Genomic DNA, 22,103 nt, shown 5'->3' on the forward strand with positions numbered 1-22,103 from the left:
TGGCTGCCAATTTACCAATTCATTTTGTCTTTAATTCTATTAATCAATGTAATAAGCGAGTTTGGTATTCTGACTGTGCATGCACAGATCATAGGTCACTCGCTATAAACATTCTCGGCGATGCTGTGTTGTGTGCTGGCTTGCGTTTCGTCCCTAGTCCGGGCACTATTGAGTTGCTGCTACCGAACTAGCTTATTATTTGCAATCCTCCATCAAACCTAACGGGAGGAGAAAAACACTGCGAGAGCCTACAGTAAAAGCCTTCAGCACGGCATTACACCATTACCTTCCTTCTCTCTTTCAGACTTCAACTACTACACCTTTAAAATTCTGGTTCCTCGTCAATTCTGCCCCTGCTAATTTAACATTAAATTTGGAAAGATGTTTATTGGGACTATAGTCGTTCTGGTAATATTCACTCTTTTGTTGTCACCTCCATACTTTTATAACTGCCTGTAATGGACACATAGAAATTGAGTTTTGATATTTTGTGAAATTTCCGAGACTACTAATTCTCAACTGCAGTACATCACCTAATTCCACCTTTGCTACAATTCAGCTGCTAAAACCTATTTATTGCACTAAGATTAGACTGGCCTTCCAAAGTATTGAATGGCCCCCTATTTAGCAGGCTATTCAATACACTGCTGCCCTTATTCTAGTTTATAATAACCAGGTTGGTTCAGCATTAAACAATGTATTGATTTTAAGTTCTTGTGTTTTGTTTTCAAAATATTTCATAACCTCTCCTCACGTGTGATCTCCTCTGGGCCTATATTTGAGACAGCATCCCTAGATTAAATTGCTCTAACATGGTGACTGAGCCTTTAGCTAACAAAGCCCAATCTATCAAAATACCCACCTCAATCCTTCGTAGGTAGACAAAAATGCTGGAGAAACTCAGCGGGTGAGGCAGCATCAAGAAGAGGGAAGAAGAAAAGAAGAGGCGGAGACAGTGGGCTGTGAGGGAGCTGGGAAGGGGAGGGGAAAGAGGAAGAAAGCAGGGACTACCTGAAATTGAAGAAGTCAATGTTCATACCGCTGGGGTGTAAACTACCTAAGCGAAATATGAGGTGCTGTTCCTCCAATTTACGATGGGCCTCACTCTGGCCATGGAGGAGGCACGGGACAGAAAGGTCGGATTCAGAATGGGAGGGGGAGTTGAAGTGCTGAGCCACCAGGAGACCAGGTTGGTTATTGCGGACCGAGCGGAGGTGTTGGGCAAAGTGATCGCCAAGCCTACGTTGGTCTCACCGATGTAGAGCAGCTGACACGAAGAACAGCGGATGCAATAGATGAGGTTGGAGAAGGTGCAGGTGAATCTCTGCCGCACCTGGAAAGACTGCTTAGGTCCTTGGATGGAGTCAAGGGGGAAGGTAAAGCGACAAGTGTAGCATTTCCTGCGGTTACAAGGCAAAATACCAGGAGAGGGGGTGGGAAGGAACAAATTGACCAGGGAGTTACGGAGGGAGCGGTCTCTGTGGAGGGGAGATGGGAAGATGTAACCAGTGGTGAGATCCCGTTGGAGGTGGCGAAAATGTCGGAGGATTATCTGTTGTATGTGACGGCTGATAGGGTGGAAGGTGAGGACAAGGGGGACTCTGCCCTTGTTACGAGTGAGGGGATGGGAACAGAGTTAATGGGTATAGAAGAGACCCGGATGAGAGCATAATCTATAGTAGAAGAGGGGAACCTCCTCCTCCCCGTTCCCTAAAGAATGAGAACATCTCCGATGCCCTGGTTTGGAACACCTCATCCTGGGTGCAGATGTGGCGTAGACGGAGGAATTGGGAGTAGGGGATGGAGTCCTTACAGGAAGCAGGGTGGGAAGTAGTGTAGTCCAGATAGCCATGGGAGTCTGGGTTTATAGTAGATGTCGGTCAGTAGTCTGTTAACTGCGATGGAGATAGTGAAGTCTAGAAACGGAAGGGAGATGTTGGAAATGGTCCAGGGGTATTTGAGTGCCGGATGGAAGTTAGTGATGAAATGGATGAAGTCAGTGAGTTCTGCATGGGTGCAGGTAGTACCAATGCAGTCTTCGATGTAGCGGACGTAGAATTCGGGGATAGGGCCACGGTATACTTCGAACAAGGATTGTTCGACGTACCCTATAAAGAGGCAAGCATAGCTTGGGCCCATGCGCGTGCCCGTAGCTATGTCTTGGATTTGGAGGAAATGAGAGGAGTCAATCTAAAAGTTTTTAAGGGTAAGGACCAGCTCCACTAGGTGGAGGAGAGTATCGGTAGACGGGGGTTGGCTGGTTCTGCGGTTGAGGAAGAAACGGAGGGCTTTAAGACCCTCCTAGTTGGGGATGGAGGTGTAGGGTGACTGGACACCCATGGTGAAGATGAGGGAATGGGGGCCTGGAAAACGGAAGTCATGGAGGAGACGACGAGTGTGTGAGGTGTCATGAACATAGGTAAGGAGGGATTTAACCAGGGGGGATAGGATGGAGTCAAGTTATGTGGAAATAAGTTCGGTGGGACACGAACAAGCAGAAATAATGGGTCTGCCAGGACAGTCAGTTTGTGGATTTTCAATCCTTCCATCTCTTTGGGTCTTGCTCCTAGATTAAGATTTTTTTTGCTGCATTTGAGTAGTATTTTTAGGTCACAGGCGTCTAAACGTAGAGATAGGAGTCTGCTCCCTTGGTAATTATGGTACAAAGTTCTGGTTTCACAAACTGATGCACTAATCAAAATTGAGCAACAATAAATTGCATTTACATGGCCTATTCAAAAAAAGCACTTCTGAGATCAACGTAAGGGCATCATAGAAGAAATGTTTGACACAAAAAGCTGGAGTAACTTAGCGGGTGAGACAGCATCTCCTGTCTATCTTTGGTTTAAACCAGCATCTGTAGTTCCTCTTACACATAGAATAAATGTTAATGCCCAAAAGGAGATATGGGTTGTTAGTAAGTTTGCAGACAACACCATAATTAGTGGAACTGTGAGAAAGGCTGACAAGTGTTGACTGTTTTAGGCTGTTTTATTGTCATGTGTCTCAGATAGGACAATGAAATTCTTACTTGCTGCAGCACAACAGAATATGTAAACATAATACAGAACAGGAGATAAAAGTTCAGTGTGTCTATATACCATAAACCATATATATATATACACAATAAATAAACTTATAAAGTGCAATAGTAATAATAGATTGTTATTGTTCAGAGCTTGTTTGATGTTGTGTTTAATAACCTGATGGCTGTGGGGAAGCAGTTATTCCTGAACCTGGATTTTCCTGATTTCAAGCTCCTGTACCTTCTTCCCAATGGCAAAGGAGAGACGAGTGTGTGGCCAGGATGGTGTGGGTCTTTGATGATGTTGGCAGCCTTTTTGAGGCAGCGACTGCGATAGATCCCTTCGATGGTGGGGAGGTCAGAGCCGATGATGGACTGGGCAGTGGTCACAACTTACTGCATTTTTTTCCGCTCCTGGACGCTCAAGTTGCCGAACCAAGCCACGATGCAGCCTTTCATTATGCTCTCAACTGTGCACCTGTAGAAGTTCGAGAGAGTCCTCCTGATGTGCCTTCTTTATAATTGCATCAGTGTGCTGGGACCAGGAAAGATCTTCGGAAATATGCACGTCCAGGAATTTGATGTTTTTGACCCTTTCCACCATTGATATAAATGGGATTGTGGGTCCCTATCTTACCCCTTCCAAAGTCCACAATCAGTTCCTTGGTTTTGCTGGTGTTGAGAGCCAGGTTATTGTGCTGGCACCATTTGTTCAATCGGTCGATCTCACTTCTATACTCTGACTCATTACCATCAGTGATTCGTCCCACAACAGTGGTGTCGTCGGCGAACTTGATGATGGAGTTCGTTCTATGTCCGGCTACACAGTCATGAGTATAGAGTGAGTACAGCAGGGGGCTGAGCTCGCAGCCTTGAGGTGCTCCTGTGCTGATTGTTATCGAGGATGACACATTTCCACCAATACGGACAGACTGTGGTCTGTGGATGAGGACGTCGAGGATCCAATTGCAAAGGGATGCGCAGAAACCCAGATCCGTGAGCTTGGTAACCAGCTTGGAGGGGATGATGGTATTAAACGCCGAGCTGTAGTCTATGAACAACAGCCTGATATATGAGTTTTTGTTGTCCAAGTGGTCCAGAGTGGAGTGGAGTGCCAGTGAGATTGCCTGTTGTGGCGGTAAGCGAACTGCAATGGGTCGAGGTTCTTGTCGAGGTAGGAGTTGATATGTGCCATAATCAACCACTCAAAGCACTTCATCACCACAGACGTTAGTGCCACTGGTCAATAGTCATTGAGGCACGTCACCTTGCTCTGTTTGGGCACCAGTATTATTGATGCCCTTTTAAAGCAGGTGGGAACCACAGACCTCAGAAGTGAGAGGTTGAAAATGTCTGTAAAAACTCCAGCCAGTTGGGCTGCACAAGTTTTGAGAACACGACCGGGTATACCATCAGGTCCAGGCACTTTCCGAGGGTTCACCCTTGTGAAGGATCTTCTGACGTCGGCCTCTGTGACTGTAACTGAAATACCATCACAGCGAATGGGGGCTCGGGAAGGCACGTCAGTGTTCTCTCTATCAAAGCGTGCGTAGAACGCATTGTGCTGATTTTGCCTTGTAGGAGGTGATGGCATTCAAGCCCCGCCACAATTGCCGAATATATCCGTCTCATCCTACAGCTTGGAGCAGAAGTCCCTTTTGGCCTTTTTGATGGCCTTACCAAGGTCATATCTGGACTTCTTGTAGACCTCTGCATCTCCAGACCTGAATTCCCAGGATCTGTTCTTCAGAAGAGTGCGGATCTCATGGTTCATCAGTGTGCTGGGACCAGGTTAGGAAACACTCTGAAGGTTATTGTTGGGACGCAGTCCTCCACATATTTCCTAATGAAGTCTGTAACGACCGTGGCGTATTCATTCAGGTCCATTGCCGTGTCCTTGAACATTGCCCAGTCTACAGATTCCAAGTAGTCCTGGAGTTGTTCCTCTGCCTCACCGACCAGCTCTGTGCAGACCTCACCTCCGAGGGTGCTCTCTTCAATTACTGCCTGTAGACAGGAAGAACCAACACGGCAGTATGATCGGATTTACCGAAGTGAGGGCGAGGGATAGGGCGATAGGCATCCTTGATGGTCGTGTAGCAGTGGTCGAGGGTGTTTGAAGTGGTAGATGAAGTTTAATGAGAGCAAGTGTGAGGTGTTGCATTTGAAGCATTGCTTGCAGTTCTCGTCATCCCATTACAGAAAGGATATAGGGGCTTTGGACCGGAATGAAAATATCAAAGACTGGAGGGCATATCTTAAAGGTGAGATGAAAGGTTTAAATGAGATTTGCGGGACAAGTTTATAAATACAAAGAGTGTTAGATGCCTGGAACCCTTTACCACTATGGTATCAGCTTTGAAAGCAGACACGATTGTGGTGTTTACGATGTTTTTAGATTGCACATGCATGGAATGGAAGTTTATATGCACTCAGAGGAGATTAATTTATCTTGACATCATGTTCGGCACTGACATTGTGGGCTGAAGAGCCTGATCCTATGCTGAAGATAGACACAAAAAGCTGGCTGTCCTTTATTCTATTAGAGCAGAGGACTAAAAGCTTTGTAAAAACAAAATTATTTGGATGTAGTTCTGAAAACTAAACCTATTCAAAATCTATAGCAATTGCATTGTGGGTGCATCAAACGTAATATTCAAAGTTTGCTGATGGCACTTAACAAAAGTGGGAACACGAGAAGTGATAAGGGTACACAAGAGACTTTCAAACAATAACAGACATACCAAGTAAGTGTGCAACAACACAGTAGATGGGGAACAATGTGAAAATTAGTTTTTTAGTTTAAAAAAAACTAGAAATGCTATTTTTTATAATGTGAAATGTTGACTTCACCAAAATTATATACGGTAGTTTATTAAGTCCACACTTAAAATGTTGTTTCCAATATTGGTCCTCAAAATATACTTTCTATAGAGGGAGTGCAATGAAGATTATTAGACTGTAGATACAAGGACCTGCAGATGACACAAATTGCTGGAGTAACTCAGTGGGGCAGGCAGCACCTCTGGAGAACATAGTGACGTTTCGGGTCGGGTCCCTTCTCCAGACTGCAGGAGTGGCAGAACAGTCACATATAGTGAGGTAAGACTCAACGTCTCTTCATAGTTCAGAATTATAGGAAATGTCCTAATTGAAATACACACAATTCTTGTAGGACTTGACAGGATAATAGGGAATTGGAGGGAATAGGATTCTTCTGGTGAAGAGGTCCAGAACAAAGAGTCTCATTCAAAAAATAGCATAGGCCATATAGAATGAAAATAAGGAGATAATTCTTCAATCGGAGGCTCTGATTTTTCATAATTTTCTACCTCTGAAGGATATAGAGGCTTGGAGACTGAATTACTTCAGGACATATTTCTGGATAGGTGGAAAACAAAAATCGAGGCATGTTGGAATAAAACAGCAAAGTAATATTTGAACCTCATCACTTATGATATTATTGAATAGCAGACCAGGCTGGAGGGAATGAATTGCCTACTTGAGTAGTAGTGTTTTATTGTCATATGACCTGAAAAGAAACAATAAAATTCTAACTCACATTCCTTCTATTTTTATCTAAAACCATGATCATTTTAAAATAGTATCCATGGAATGGAATGCATTCAAGACCCATGCCTGGTTGCAATGCACCCACTGAACTTGATGCATTATCTCCTTTACAGGTCTCTCAACCATCATATCAGTTAAACTAGTTTTTTTTTGCAAACAAAAATTTTCCTTGTAAATGATCACATATCCTTTTGTCTTTTGTTTTCTAATTGGTAAATGACGGCAGCACAATGTTAAGAATTAAAATCTCTGTGAGACTGTCACAAAATTCACTCACTAATGCATAACCCAAATTTATAATCTGGATTGACTGTATGTACTTCAAGTTAGAAACGTAATCTTTTTAGCAATACATTGCGCAAAGACCCCGTCTATCTGTTCTTTAACAAAAGGGAAGCTCTCCAATGTTCTGGACAAAAGTTCTCCATGACCTGTGTCATAATATCAATTTACTAGCCATTAATTTATTGGTGAGATCTTGCTCCCACAATTACTCAACATTACACTCATTGCACTCTTCAGAGTTATTTTACTCACCGCAAACTATCAAAACTTTTTTAATGATGCAATAATGAATGATGTAGGTGTAAATGTTTATCAAATTATCACATTTTTAACATGATAACAGCGTGGTAAGTGTTGGAAGAACTAGTGAACATACTGTTTTCAAACATAACTAATTGGCTACTCAGTGCCAGATAACATTTCTTGGCTCTTGTATCATTCCTATAGGTGATTTGCTAACCATGTTTTCAACAACCTGGGTACAGAGATGAGTCTGATGGGGGTGGGAAGAAGCAAAAATGTACGCTGTAGTCATAGCTCATAACATCAATTGGATAATAAAAAATTGATGGAGACAAAACTACTAAGGTATGATGTCAGGCAAACAGCAGCTCAGAGGAGGAAATGTTATTAACATTTTCAAGCTGCATATCACTGTATGTATGAAGCAAATTGGGGAGAGCTTTTACAGCATAATGAAAGCACAAAAGATTACTGGACATCTATTCATCCTTCATGTATCTGGCTACACAGGATTCCTCACATACTACAATTCATGGTCTCAAACGATTGCTATATTTTCTCTACAAAGATATTTTCTTTTGTGATAAAGCAATCTATTCTATTTTGGGCCCATTGCTGTGCTGCACTGCTACGCAGTACTACTCCCCTGACCAACCTAACAATCTTTCATGTTTAGTAAACTTCAAGAACTCTGCTGTAAATCATATCTTTCATAGTTCTGTTTGAGATTTTAGCACCTAAAAGTTAAATTTCTCTTCAAGTCAAGACTTCAAGTCAAGAGAGTTTATTGTCTTGTGTCCCAGATAGGACAATGAAATTCTTGCTGGCTGCAGCACAACAGAATATTGTAGGCATGAATACAGAACAGATCAGTGTGTCCATATACCATAGAATATAAGGATCTTCTGACGTCGGCCTGTGACTGTGGCCGAAATACCATCACGGCGAATGGGGGCTCAGGAAGGCACATCAGTGTTCTCCCTATCAAAGCATGTGTAAAAAGCATTGAGCTCGTCAGGGAGTGATGCTTTGCTGACATTTGAGCTGCCTCAAATGTCAGCATAATCTTACAATTACTACCTTTCTCCTAATGTTCACCATATGCTTTTTTAAACCACAGAATCTATTTGCCATAATATATTTTAGGACTTGGGCACATGGCAACCTGGGCGTCTCTGCTCATTGGCACTTTTCAAAATCCTAATATTTAATTTGTCATTCCATATTAGTTTATTCCAGGAGTACATCATTCAATTCTTCATCATTGAAGGCCATGAATTATTGCCATTGCATGATCCTAACCTGAAACTTACTGGCGGCGCAGTGGTAGAGCTGCTGTTTCACAGCACAGATACCGAGGTTCAATCCTGACCCCGGGTGCTGTTTGTGTGGAGTGACCGCGTGGTTTTCCTCCAGGAACTCTGGTTACCTCCCACATCCCAAAGACATGTGTGTTTCTACGTATATTGACCTATGTAAAAATTATCCGTAGTGTGTAGGGAGTAGATGATACAATGGAATAACATAATAAGAAGTGTGAATGGGCGATCGATGATCAGTGTGGGGAGACAAAAATGCTGGAGAAACTAAGCATGTGAGGCAGCATCTATGGAGCGAAGGAATAGGTGGTGTTTCGGGTCGAGACCCTTCTTCAGCCTGATGTGGGGGTGGGTGGGGGGGGGCGGGAAGGAGAAAGGAAGAGGCAGAGACAGTAGGCTGTGGGAGAGCTGGGAATGGGGAGGGAAAGGAGGGAGAAAGCAAGGACTACCTGAAATTGGAGAAGTCAATGTTCATACCGCTGGAGTGTAAACTGCCCAAGCGAAATATGAGGTGCTGTTCCTCCAATTTGCTGTGGGACTTACTCTGGCCATGGAGGAGGCTCAGGACAGAAAGGTCGGATTCGGAATGGGAGAGGGAGTTGAAGGGCTGGGCCACCAGGAGATCAGGTTGGTTAATCCGAACCAAGCGGAGGTGTTGGGTGAAGCGATCGGCAAGCCTGCGCTTGGTCTCACCGATGTAGAGCAGTAGATGAGGTTGGAGGAGGTGCAGGTGAACCTCTGCCTCACCTGGAAAGACTGCTTGGGTCCTTGGATGAAGTCGAGGGGGGAGGTAAAGCGACAAGTGTAGCATTTCCTGCCGTTGCAAGGGAAAGTACCAGGGGAGATGGTGGTTTGGGTGGGAAGGGACAAATTGACCAGGGAGTTACCGAGGGAGCGGAACTGCGGAAAGCCGAAAGGGGAGGAGATGGGAAAATGTGGCCAGTGGTGGGATCCCGTTGGAGGTGGCGAAAATGTCGGAAGATTATAGCAGACCTCACTATCTCCATCGCAGGTAACAGACTACTGATCAACATCTACTAGAAACCCACTGACTCCCATGGCTATCTGGACTACACTTCTTCCCACCCTGCTTCCTGTAAGGACTCTATCCCCTACTCCCAATTCCTCCGTCTACACCGCATCTGCACCCAGGAAGAGGTGTTCCAAACCAGGGAATCGGAGATGTCCTCATTCTTTAGTGAACGGGGATTCCCCTGTTCGACTCTAGATGAGGCTCTCACCAGGGTCTCCTCTATATCCCGTAACTCCGCTCTCACTCCCCATCCCCCCCCTACTCGTACCAAGGACAGAGGCCCCTCCTCTTGTCCTCACCTTCCACCCCATCAGCTGTCACATACAGCAGATAATCCTCTGACATTTTCCACCCCCACATCAGTCTGAAGAAGGGTCTCGACCCAAAACATCGCCTATTCCTTCGCTCCATAGATGCTGCCTCACCCGCTGAGTTTTTCCAGCATTTTTGTCTATCTTCGATTTTTCCAGCATCTGCAGTTCTTTCTTATACGATGATTAGTGTGGACTCGGTGGGCCAAAGTGCCTGTTCCATGATATATCTCTAAACTCTATAGCTATCCTCTTCACTGGTACTTCAATTGTCACAGCATTGAAGTGCAAATAATTTACCTTTCTTTTCCTGGACTTAAAAACTGACCTCCATGGAGCACCATTCAAAAGCACAACTTGGTTTCAAAAACATTCATCCACCACCTGAAGGGGGAGAAATATTTATCTGGAGGCTTTGATGAGCTTCTGTCCTTTTCAATCTATGCCAAAACCCTCTCTGTGGTGATATGTTAATTGGTAATCAAATTATGCACAACAAAGTTCCATAAAAGACAAAGTGATACTGAGAATAAAGCCTTTTAGTGATCAATAAAAGGTCGGTGTTGGCTTGGGTACTGGGGGAGAACTCTCCCTCTCCTTAAAATAGTGCTGTGTGATATGTGTCTACATAAGAGATGGGATGTCTGACTCAAATGCCAACACTTCTAAACACGTAATGCTCCTTGAGTACTTCAGTGGAGAGTCAGCCTAGATTTTATATTTTTTATTTAAACATTTATACCATGGTGTCCCAACTTTTTAATAAGCTCCCTGAGTGGGACTGGCACAAATCTGCATTAAAATGTATTGTAGTTTCTTGATTAGCTCTCTGTTAACTTTTATCAAATAATTCAATGGAATTAGTCAGATTAATGTTTTTTTGATTAATCCATGCTTTCCAATTGATCTTTTTTTGCTCTGATACAAGTTTTGAGTAACATCACTGCAACTTGTCTGTAGTTATCAGAATTAGTAATTTTCTCTTGAATAAAATCTCCATTGGTGATTCATCGTGGATCAAATGCTTCTTTTACTTGTAACTGGGATGAATTTCATCTGAATCATCTGATTTACCTACTTTCAGTATGCTATTTCTTACATTCATTTTTTTTACTACATGTTTGAGGTACATTGGGACACTTCAAACCAAACAATTATATTAATTCAAATAACTATTATTATGGAACATTCTGTTTCCAGGAAATAATTTAATATTCCACGCCCTCAAAATTATGTCATAAATTATATGGGGTAAGGAAATAGAGAAGAGAGCTCACGTTCAATAATCTTTGACCACCCACAGAACAACTTGACAAGGCTCTGACAATAAAGCGGGTCTTTGATCTAATGGAAGCTAGATGTAAAATTAATGATAAGCCTACTTATACCTCATCTGGACAATTGCCCATTTTTGGGTCATCTGCTCATTTTTAGAGAGGAATGCATGATAAAGAAGCCGAGAAAAAAAGATGAATGTAGGGATACTTCCGTTATGCTATGACTGATCAAGGTAGGATTGATCTCAGATCAAAGGACATTAAGGAGAAATTTAATGGCTTGGAAATCTTGAAGTGAATTTGAAAGATAAGGACAGTAAGCAGAGGGCACGTTTAAGGTGAATTACATTATATAAAGTCCCCCACTTCCTCCGTAGCTAATTGTAATTATTTGAAGCAGCGGTGAAATTAGTTCAGTGTAACTTTTCGTTAAAAATATAAGCATGAAAGTGAAAATTGTAGTACTATTGGGGAAAAGGGAGGCGAAATTGTTGCGTATTTTATAATGTGCAATGAAATTTTAGCTAAAAGGCAAACCGCACCTAAAATCTGGTAGAAATGTATCCTTGACCCGAGACATCGGCTGCTTCTCTCTCCACTGGTGCTGTTTGACCAACAATTCCTCTCACTGTCGGATCTCAGCCTCTGAAATGTTTCTTGCCCTCGACTTGTTATTTGCTTTCGGATTGCTCATTTTTCCTCACCTAATTCTACATGGAAGCGTCTATTGTTTATAAACGATATTTTTAAACAGGAGCGGAAAGCAAACTGTCAACGCCGTACTGCGGCACCGTCAGCTACTTAATTTAGCCCCGGGCCTGAGGTTGGTTCCCGGAAGTGAAGGCCGCGCTCGGCTCCTGAGCCGGGGTCCTGTCGCGCATGCTTCACCGCCGGTCACGTGTCCTGAGGCGGCGGTAGCCGCCGCTAGGAACCTTTGTGCGCGGCCCAATTGTGTGGGTGCATAGTTCCGGGGGGTGGGGGTCCGGAGAGACGCAAAGGTGATGTTGATGGTGGGTGTCAGATAAGTTGTAGTCGAGTTTGGAACCAGAGCCTGAAAGGAACAAGCGTTAGGAGGTAAGCAAGGACGAGACCTGGGGCAAGCTGGGCAGGATTGATCTTGTGCAGAGTGGGCTTGCAGCAATGTGCCGGTGAGTGCTCGCTGTACACTACACACACCAGTTTGTCAGGGTAGAAGATGCACCCACTGCGTGTACGTGGGACACATTATATATATATATTTATATATATATATATGCGTGTGCAATAACCGTGCCAATATATCCAAGATGGTGTCTACATCTAATAGTGTCGACACCCGGATCGTGTGCAGTAAAATATATAAGCAGAAATTGTTGGAAGCACCAGGCAGCATGTATGAAAGAGAAACGGAGTTAACGTCTCGGGGCGAAGACCATTCGTTTGAACTGTTCTTCGATTTGAAACGTTACCCTTTTCCTTTCCAGCGATACTGCCTGAATTAACGAGTGCTCCCAACATTTTCTGTTATTATATCATCTGCTTTCGATTTCACTGTTTGTCTAATATAGATCCCAAACATTGCGTGCATATAAAATAATGCCTGTACTCTTGCGATAGAATGTAACTAGTAATGTCTCATAACAGGCTGTCGATCTAACACTTTGCGGGATGTTTTCAGAATATAAACATCAAGCATTTGTTGGCTTGTTCACCGTGAAAATGTATAGGTGTGCCAATATTCAAACGGCAGGAACACTGCACATCACTGAAATTCCAATGACAACAGTGCAGAATTAACAGAAAAACACGATATTACAAATGCTGGAAATCTGAAATAGAAAATGCAGTTGGCAGAAGAAAAAGCAGCTAGTATCAGTGGAAAGGTAAAAGAAGATAAAGCCATTTTTAAGGTGCAGTAAGTAAGGCAAGGAGATCATGGAATCCTGTGATAGGAAATAAAAGCAGAAGTAAATGACAAAAGGGATATGACAATACAAAGTGAAATGGGGATTAATCGGTAAATTTGATTTGGAAATTATTGTAAAAGGGAGAAGTAGAATAATTGTATGACAATACAAAGAGGAAAAGAGCAATGTTGATTATTTGAAATTATTAAAAGATGTTGATTCCAGAGGTAATGATGTGCACAGTGGTTAGGCGCTTTGCTTCATAAGTTTCATTAGAACATGATGAGTACAAGGTGAGAGTGGGAAAAGGAGTGAGAGGGAAGATTCAAGCGACATGCAGCTGAAACCTTGGTCATATTTGTGAATTGGCAGTGGTGGTTCCTAGACCGATCTATGTTTTCATTTACGCTTGCTATCTGAACAGAAATTGAAATATTAATTGGAGGAGCTTGGTGACTGAATCTTTTGAAGTTAATTAAATGTTTAGAGCTATCAGCGTTGGGAACGGAGAAGACATAGCACAAGTTGAAGCTTTTCTTGCAGTTGTACGTTGTGAACATGGAAGAGTGAAATGGAGAGTACGAGAGGTTGGGGGAAGGGAAGTAGGTAATCCTTCAGAACCTGAAAGGTGAGAAAAAGGAAAGATTGCCTTTTTGGAATAATCTACTATTCTTGTCTATTCAGTCCTTTGATACCAGACCCAGCAATGTGGTTGATTCATAAATGCATCTTCAGCCAATAAGACGGACAATAAATGTCAGCAGTACCTGTGATGTTCTTTGTAAGTAACAAATGAAGAAAAAGCTCTGGTGGCATGATTTTGAAGGTGTCAATTGAATGCTGCTGTGGTAGCAGGTGGCCACAATCCTTGTTTGAGGTTGGTGTGGAAAAAGGGAGACCAAGATTGCAGGAGATAGGATGTAGAAACAACTAACTGCCAAATATGGACACAAAATGTTGGAGTAACTCAGCGGGACAAGCAGCATCATTGAAGAGAAGGAATGGGTGACGATTCGGGTCGAGACCCTTCAGACTGCTGGTTTACACAAAAAGACACTGGAGTAATTCAGTGGGTCAGGCAGCATCTCTGGAGATTGTGGATAGATGACGTTTCGGGTCGGGATTCTTCTTTAGACAGACAAAGTTTGAAGAAGGGTCCCGACCTGAAACATCAGCTATCCGTGCAGGAGACAGAGCAGCTGTGGTTGAGGTCCCTGACAACTGTGGTGGTGAAGCTGCAGCTAAAGAAAACGGACCATGAATTGGAATTACTTTTGTGTAAAAAGAAAAGTATAGAAAGCATTTAGCCTGTATGAATCTCAGCCTGGTATGGCATTGTTCTGCTCTTGACCACTTGAACCAGCATGAATGCAACTGTAATTAAGAGAGAATGGATTGGAGTCTGTAAAGTAACCAGGATGAGTCGATGGCGCTTTTCTACTGAATGGCTTTTGGCAAACCGACTGTTGACAGTATGAAAATGATATCCAGTGCATTAGCAAGAACGCTCAAAGTAACATCATCATAAGAAATGGAGGCACTAATAGGCAATTTGGCCTGTCATTTCTGCTCCACTATTTAATAAAGTGACACTGACAGTTTCCATACAACCAGTTCTTACACTAACTTTGCCTTAACCTTATTTCTCTTGATACACTTAATCTTTCAATCTCTCCCTTCACTGCCTATTTCAGTAGTAAATTCTAAAGATTCATTGACCTTATGAAGATTCTTCGTGTCTTTCCTGAGAGGGCAGTCCCTTGTAAAGTTCAACCCCCTGATTCTGGACACTTAAGTTAGAGAAATCATTGTCTCTGAATTCACCTTGTCCCTACATCTCCTCTCTCATTTCTGTTTGGGGACCAATAGCCGTTACAGGTGAGACAGAAGTTCACTTGCATCTATTGTGTTTTATGCGCCCAATGCGGCCTCCTCTTCATCAACAAAACCAAGTGTAGATTAGGTGACTGTTTTGATGAACACTTGTACTCTGACCTTCAGGTCTGTTGGAGGTCCCTGTTGCTAACCATTTTAACTTTTCTCATTCGCATTCTTACCTTTGTCTTTGACCATCTCCACCCCCAATGAAGGCCACATACAGACCTGAAGAGCAGCACATTTTATTCCGCCTGGGCAGTCTACAACCCAATGGCATGAACATTGAATTTATCAATTTTAACCCCGCTCGCATTCTCCCATCTCATTTCTCTCCCCACCCTGGTGTCTCTACCTTTCTCCGATACACCCTGTTCTTTTCCCTTCCTTTTGCTCATCTCCCATCCCTCCTTATTTGGAGTCTCCCATTTACCTCTTATCCCCCTCTTTTCATCTCACCCCTGTTCCCTTCCACCCAAATCCCTCCCGCCTGCTTTACATTTCACTCCTCCTCTTCCTTATCTGACACCTTTTTGTCCTCATTTCAACTATAGTCGCTTCCCTGTGCCCCACCTGGACTCTCACCCATTTCTGGATGCTGGAATCTTGCGTAAAACAAAATGCTGGAATAACTGGGATTGGCAACATTTCAGGTCAGGACCAAAATCTGAAGAAGAGTCTCTGCCCATAAGGGCATCTATTCATGTCCTCCAGACCTCCTGCCTAACCCGCTGGGTTACTCCAGCATATTGTGTTTTGTTTTGAAGATTGCTCCCTGTTGATCTATTTATTTCCTTGCTCATTTCTCTGCGGGTGAAGCATGTGAAAAGGCTCTCATAGAAATAATTGTTGTAATAACATTGTCGGTAATCTGACACAATGAAGCTGTTATATTGCCGGGATGAAATTTGTGAACCTGGAGTTGTGGACTATTGGATTGAAGAACTAGAGATAGCTACACATCTATCATAGGTGGCAAAGCTAAAACATAGATCTTTAATTATACAGAAAATGTTCCAACCTGTTTCAAGGAGCATTATCACACACTATTCCATATAAGGGATATTATGCCATTAGCTAAAACCTATCATCTAATATTCATGGCCATGCCTCTTTACTTGCTGAGGGTGGGATTGTTCTCTTCATCCTGGCCCAGGGTGCGGATTATCGTTGGATTTCATTGAAAATATTTTTGTACGTGACTTTATCTGAGTTGAGCATGGAGTAGAAGTGTTTAAAACCTTTTCCACTTAACAAGAATGTTTTTCCCTCCTCCCAGTTCCCACCTTTGTGTCTATCATCATTGCTCATGCTGAAAGTTAAAGGTTGGTTGGTAAGTACATTATTTGCATAATTCATTGTTAACTGTTTAATTTATAGGTACAGCATGGAAATAAGCCCTTCGACCCACTTCGTCCACGCAGACCATTGATCACCCGTTCACACTAGTTCAATGTCATCCTACTTTCCCACTCCATACACACTAGGGGGCAATTAACAGAGGCCAATTAACCTACAAACCCGCACATCTTTGGTATGTGAGAGGAAACTAGAGCACCCGGAGGAAACGCACGCAGTCACAGGGAGACCCTGCAAACTCTGCACAGACAGCAACTAAGGGCAGGATTGAATTTGGCACTGTGAGGCAGCAGCTCTACCAGCTGCGCCACTGTTTTGTATATCAATATCCAGATATAGAACCTGGGAGACAATCTTATGTTTACTATGATCTTTTAGTGTCAGGGTTGGGAGTGTACTGGGGCCAATTGTATTATCTCCTTTGCTGCACCTCGCTTCGCTAATTCAATATGCTTCACTGGCTGTGCTCTCTCTACTGTGAGTACACCTGTGCCTTCGGAGTCAGAAGCGGGAAATCAGCAAAGTCACAGAGAGAAAGTATGTTTAAACAGGATGTGGTGTTTAGATAATTTCAACCCTTGGTTGCATAAACCAGTAGCTGGAAATAATGAGGAGCAAAGAAGTTTTGCTGTTTTGAAATCTCGAGAATAATCAATGAAGGAGAGCATGCAGTTTGTCTTAGTCTTGATGCAGCAACGTGGAAGAATATGTTTGCATCTATGATGATTGACAAGCAAACTTGAATAATGACCACAGTAGAGGAAAGTTAGTTAGAGTGAATACATTGCATGCTATATGAAAGAGGATCACTGATCTTAGGAAAATCTATTTTTTACTTAATAGCTGTCAATCTGTTGCTTCAGCATTTATACTAATTCAACAGTTTTAATTTGGGCTCATTCACGATTTAAAAGTGCACCACATTTCCTCCCGAGACTCTTTAAAACAAGTCAACAGTGTTTAATTTTCATATGTATTGAAATGGAACAATGAAAATTTTCATGCAGCAGTATAACGAGTCTGTCAATGCAGTACTCATAGAAAACATAATAAACAAAAAAAAGAATAAATTAACAAAAAACAATATTATTGCAAAGCTCGAAGTCCCTAGTGCAACCAAGACAGTTCGTAGTTGGTGTTCATTGTTTTAATAGCCTGTTGGCTGTTGGGAAGAAGCTATTCCGAAACCTGAAAGTCACGTTTTTCAGACTCCTAAACCTTCTTCTGGATGGCAGGAGTGAAATGAGAGCATGGTCAGGGTGGTGTGGGTCCTTGATGATGCTGGCTGCCTGTTTGTGGCAGTGTCTTCTATAGATACCTTTGATGGCAGGAAGTGCAGAAGGAACTGCAGATGCTGGTTTAAACCGAAGATAGACACAAAAAGCTGAAGTAACTCAGCGGGTCACACAGCATCTCTGGAGAAAAGGAATGGATCGAGACCCTTCTTCAGACTGAGAGTCAGGGGAAAGGTCAGTATCCATGATGGACTGGTCAATCTCTACCACATTTTGTAATCTCCTTCATTACTGGGTGTTTGAGTTGCTGAATCAGGTCATGAAGCAGCCTATCATATGCTCTACCATACACCTGCAGAAGTTCAAGAGAGTGTTCGTCGACATGCCAAATCTCCTCAATCTTCTACATAAAGGCGTTTTTTATGATTGCATCAATGTGCGCTCGACCTAGAACATACCTTCACAAATATGCATGCCCAACAAACATATGAGAAAAATGAAAGAGTTATTTGGAAAAGGTATATTAACTCTACAAACCTAATAACACAACATCCCCGAGATCAAAGTTCAAATCGCATACAGCTGGGTAATTTAAATCCTTTAATAATCTAGTTTAAAAATAAATTGCCATTGGTAATAACGACCGCAATGACACTAAAAAAGTAATTGGTTCACTAGTCCCCTTCCAGGGAGGAAACACCATTACTTGCACTGGCCTATAATTGACTTCAGGCATCAACAACACTTTTAAGTGCACCTTAAAAAAAGTCTAACACACTACTCAGTTGTTGAAATAGAGATAGAATAAAACCAGACTGACCACCCGACATTGACCGAGGCAATGTGTTCTGACGCTGCGAAATTGGTCTCAGCCTTATGAATCCTTGCGAATAAGTGAATAAGATACACTGGTATCTTAATTGGGATCTAAACTGGTATCAAAGTTGTTCCAAAGAGTAGTCAAGCTACTGCCTGACTATCATGGCAGACTATTCGATCACAATGACTGCATGTGCCGGCACAATGGTAGTATACACAGCTAGCTCTGTAAATGCTCAATATTGATATTAAGACTCCATGATGTTTCATGGCATCAAGCCAGCACGGACACAAAACTCTTTCTGATCACCACCTACTTTTCTTCAGCTAACAAATAAACGATGGTTCATGTAATAGTAATGGTGCAGAATGAACCTCTGGATGAGGTTGCTATCACCATCCATTATTGAGCTTTTTTAAATGATAGAAGATTGAATGGTGTTGGTGGTTAGTGGACCGTGGTTTCCTAGTAAACAGATCGTAAAAGTTCACCTTCTGCTTCATTAAATAGTTTTGAAGGCATGGAATATATTGACCTTTGTCCTTGTCCTATTTCAGTAGAGCGGAAATATCTTGCTCGAGTGAACCCTGGAGTGTTTTGTACAGACCTGGTGACTCCAACAAAGGAAGGCACAGAGTGTATTGGATATACTTGCAATAGCAGGACTGCACAGCAAAGCATTGAGATTAGACAATCCAGTAATCACAGGAATTGTGGAGTGGTTAAATAGACTGACCATGAATACATACTTTCTTATGGGCCTTTCCAGGAGAGATATGTTGCTGATTCCTCTAGCAGGGATGTCTAAAGCCCAGGATTATTATAATTTTGGAGAGAGCTGAGAAGATTTTTTTTTCCCACTCAGAATGAAAATGTTATCAGGGTCACTACTCTAGGGGTTTGCAGATGTTCAAGACAAAGTTCAATATTTAGATTTTAAGGAAATTGAGGAATATTGGGTTAATGCAGGAAAGTGATGCTATCATGCTATCCGATGTTGGGGAAGTCCAGGACAAGGGGTCACAGTTTAAGGATAAAGGGGAAATCCTTTATGACCGAGATGAGAAAAACATTTTTCACACAGAGAGTGGTGAATCTCTGGAACTCCCTGCCACAGAAGGTAGTTGAGGCCAGTTCATTGGCTATATTTAAGAGGGAGTTAGATGTGGCCCTTGTGGCTAAAGGGATCAGGGGGTATGGAGAGAGGGCAGGTACAGTATACTGAGTTGGATGATCAGCCATGATCATATTGAATGGCAGTGCAGGCTCGAAGGGCCGAATGGCCTACTCCTACACCTATTTTCTATGTTTCTATATCTGTAAATTAGCCTATCAGTGTCATCCTTTAAGCCTACATTGTCTCCTAGCATTGTATCAGCAACAAACTTGCAATAGGTTACACTTGATCCACATTCAATTGATGCTGATACTCTGTAATATATCAATAATAGTGTGAATGTGGTCCTTGTGAAGCAAGGCAAATTGCGATTATTCTTTTTATCTTATTTATTTATTTATTTTTATTAAGAAGATAAATTAATGTAAGACATAATCTAATTCAATTTAAAATTTTACATAGATTATATTATTCAAAAACAAGATTGAACAAATTTTATCCAAATATATCCGCCATTTGTGATAAATGTCTATCCCAAAATGCAACTATAACACACTCCTTAGTTTCCTGCATAAAACTTTATAGATTTTGGAGTGATATTTTCGAAATATTTACAAAATTATTCAAGATAAGAATGGAACCTAATACTGAAATGATTATATTTGGCGTAATGGAAGATGGGAATAAATTGAACACATCTCAAAATTTATTTTTTAACTATGGTTTAATAATAGCAAAAAAATTAATACTTAAATTTTGGGAAAATACATCAATACCATCGCTTAAAATGTGGATTGCAAGTATGTTGGACACCGCACATCTTGAGGAAATGCGATTCCTCCTAATGGATAAATCAGACCAATTCATAACAAGTTGGTCTCCATTTGTCGTCTTTTTGGAATCATATGGTGCAACACAATTGTAAAAAATAACTGTTTCAGGACTGGACGAGGGTTGGTCAAGATTATAAACAATGGTCTCCTTACTTTTTAATTTTTTTATTTTAATTTTTTTATTTTTTTAATGTTTTATTCTCTTTTTTCTATTTTCTTTTTCTCAACTTTCTTCACTCATTCGTCTTTTTTTCTTTTTCTTCACACACTATATATCTCATGTCTTTCTATCCTTTACTATCTAACTTCTTTATCTTATTCTAATCTTTCTTTAATATAACAACAACAACAAAAAAGAAGCTGTACATAAAATGTATTATGAAAATATATATTAGGCACTTTGGTGCCATATGATTGTACTTACTTCTAATAAAATAAAAATTAAAAAAAAAAGATAAATTGAAATTGTAAGCTGAGAGGAAACCCCCAAATATGCATTTGGAAGCAACTTTTCCCCAGACTTTCATAGAATTGTAAACAAATCTAAAGATATTCATGGACTTATCTTCAGCAAATCTAATGGTCACCTTAAATTAATTGACCTACAATATCCTGATTTTTCTTTGCAGGAAATTATATGATGCAAATCTGTTCAATTCTTATGCTTGCTTTGATCAGGAACAGTTTACAAAACAATGGCAGTGAACCATGATATTTAGTTGTGTTATTGCCGGCATGCCTTCTCTATACTGATTCTCAATAAATCCAAATTATGCAATTGGATTAAAAAGTATGTTGAAGCTGTGACTGGTTCTTTCTGACTTTTGATGTCTGGCGACATGCATACAAATGTCAGGTATTCCCTAATGCCCCTGTCCCACTTAGGCAACCTGAACGGAAAACTCTGGAGACTTTGCGCCCCACCCAAGGTTTCCGTGCGGTTCCTGTAGGTTGCAGGTGGTTGCCAGAGGTTGCAGGTAGTGGAAGCAGGTAGGGAGACTGACAAAAACCTCCGGGAACCGCACGGAAACCTTGGGTGGGGCACAAAGTCTCCAGAGGTTTCCGTTCAGGTTTCCTAAGTGGGACAGGGGCATAACTCTTCTTGCATTGCATCATATCAGAAATGATTGTGGTGTACTTGCAAAATAAACTGTTTTAATTGCTAAAACTGTAGACATTTTAACATTGTTAATAAAATCTTGCTTTGGCCAATCATGCAATTTTTGCTTTATTAAATCGACTCAACAGATCAGTGTCTAGTTATGTATGGTTATAACATGTTGCTCATTAGTGGACCTCCTTATGTGCTTTTGATTGTTGAAAAATTGTGAATCACCGGCCCTAATTCGGTTGTAGTTGGCTCGGAACTGGAAATCTGTCTTGCCGAAGACACAGGGCAGAGATCTGTGAATTAAACAAAGTTGTATGCAAAACATGGAGTTAAAGACACACAGTACTGGAGTAACTCATCAGGTCAGGCAGCATCTCTGGAGAATATGAATGGGTGATGTTTCAGGACAGGATCCTTCGGGCTGATTGTAGTGGGGTAGGGAAAGCTGGAACAAAACTTGGAAAATGATAGGTGAATGCAGGTGAGGGAAGTTTTTGACTGATGCTAGAAAAGACAAAAAGTGTGAGATGAGGAGATAAAGATAGATGAAAAGTTTAAAGACTAGGTTCTTTCATGATTTCATATGAAGAGGTGGTGCCTTTGTGTTTACTTTGCAGAACTCACTCCCATCATGGCCACTTCATCAGAAGAGGTTCTGCTGATTGTGAAAAAAGTACGGCACAAAAAACAGGATGGGGCCCTGTACTTGATGGCAGAGCGAGTGGCCTGGACACCAGAAGGGAAGGATCGGTTTGTCATTAGTCACATGTATGCAGACATCCGCTGTAAGTACTTTGATAT

The 22,103-nt window shown here is 41.8% G+C and overlaps 1 protein-coding gene across 5 annotated transcripts in view; it reads left to right on the plus strand.

The window, feature by feature from the left end:
• Window positions 1-11,936: 11,936 nt before the first annotated feature.
• The window catches only part of gtf2h1 (general transcription factor IIH subunit 1), a 40,341-nt gene continuing 30,174 nt past the window's right edge, over window positions 11,937-22,103 (plus strand). Inside the window, exons 1-3 of one of the 5 annotated variants that reach the window (XM_033039107.1) lie at window positions 11,937-12,140; window positions 16,107-16,160; window positions 21,920-22,087. In XM_033039107.1, coding sequence (XP_032894998.1) covers window positions 21,934-22,087 — 154 coding nt within the window. In that variant the 5' untranslated portion in view covers window positions 11,937-12,140; window positions 16,107-16,160; window positions 21,920-21,933. Of the gene's footprint in view, window positions 12,215-13,680; window positions 13,734-16,106; window positions 16,161-21,919; window positions 22,088-22,103 lie in introns of those variants that run through there. The other 4 variants (XM_033039108.1, XM_033039105.1, XM_033039104.1 and 1 more) reach the window with 4 other exon arrangements.

This window comes from Amblyraja radiata, chromosome 20, assembly GCF_010909765.2.
Source record: "Amblyraja radiata isolate CabotCenter1 chromosome 20, sAmbRad1.1.pri, whole genome shotgun sequence".
NCBI lineage: Eukaryota > Metazoa > Chordata > Chondrichthyes > Rajiformes > Rajidae > Amblyraja > Amblyraja radiata.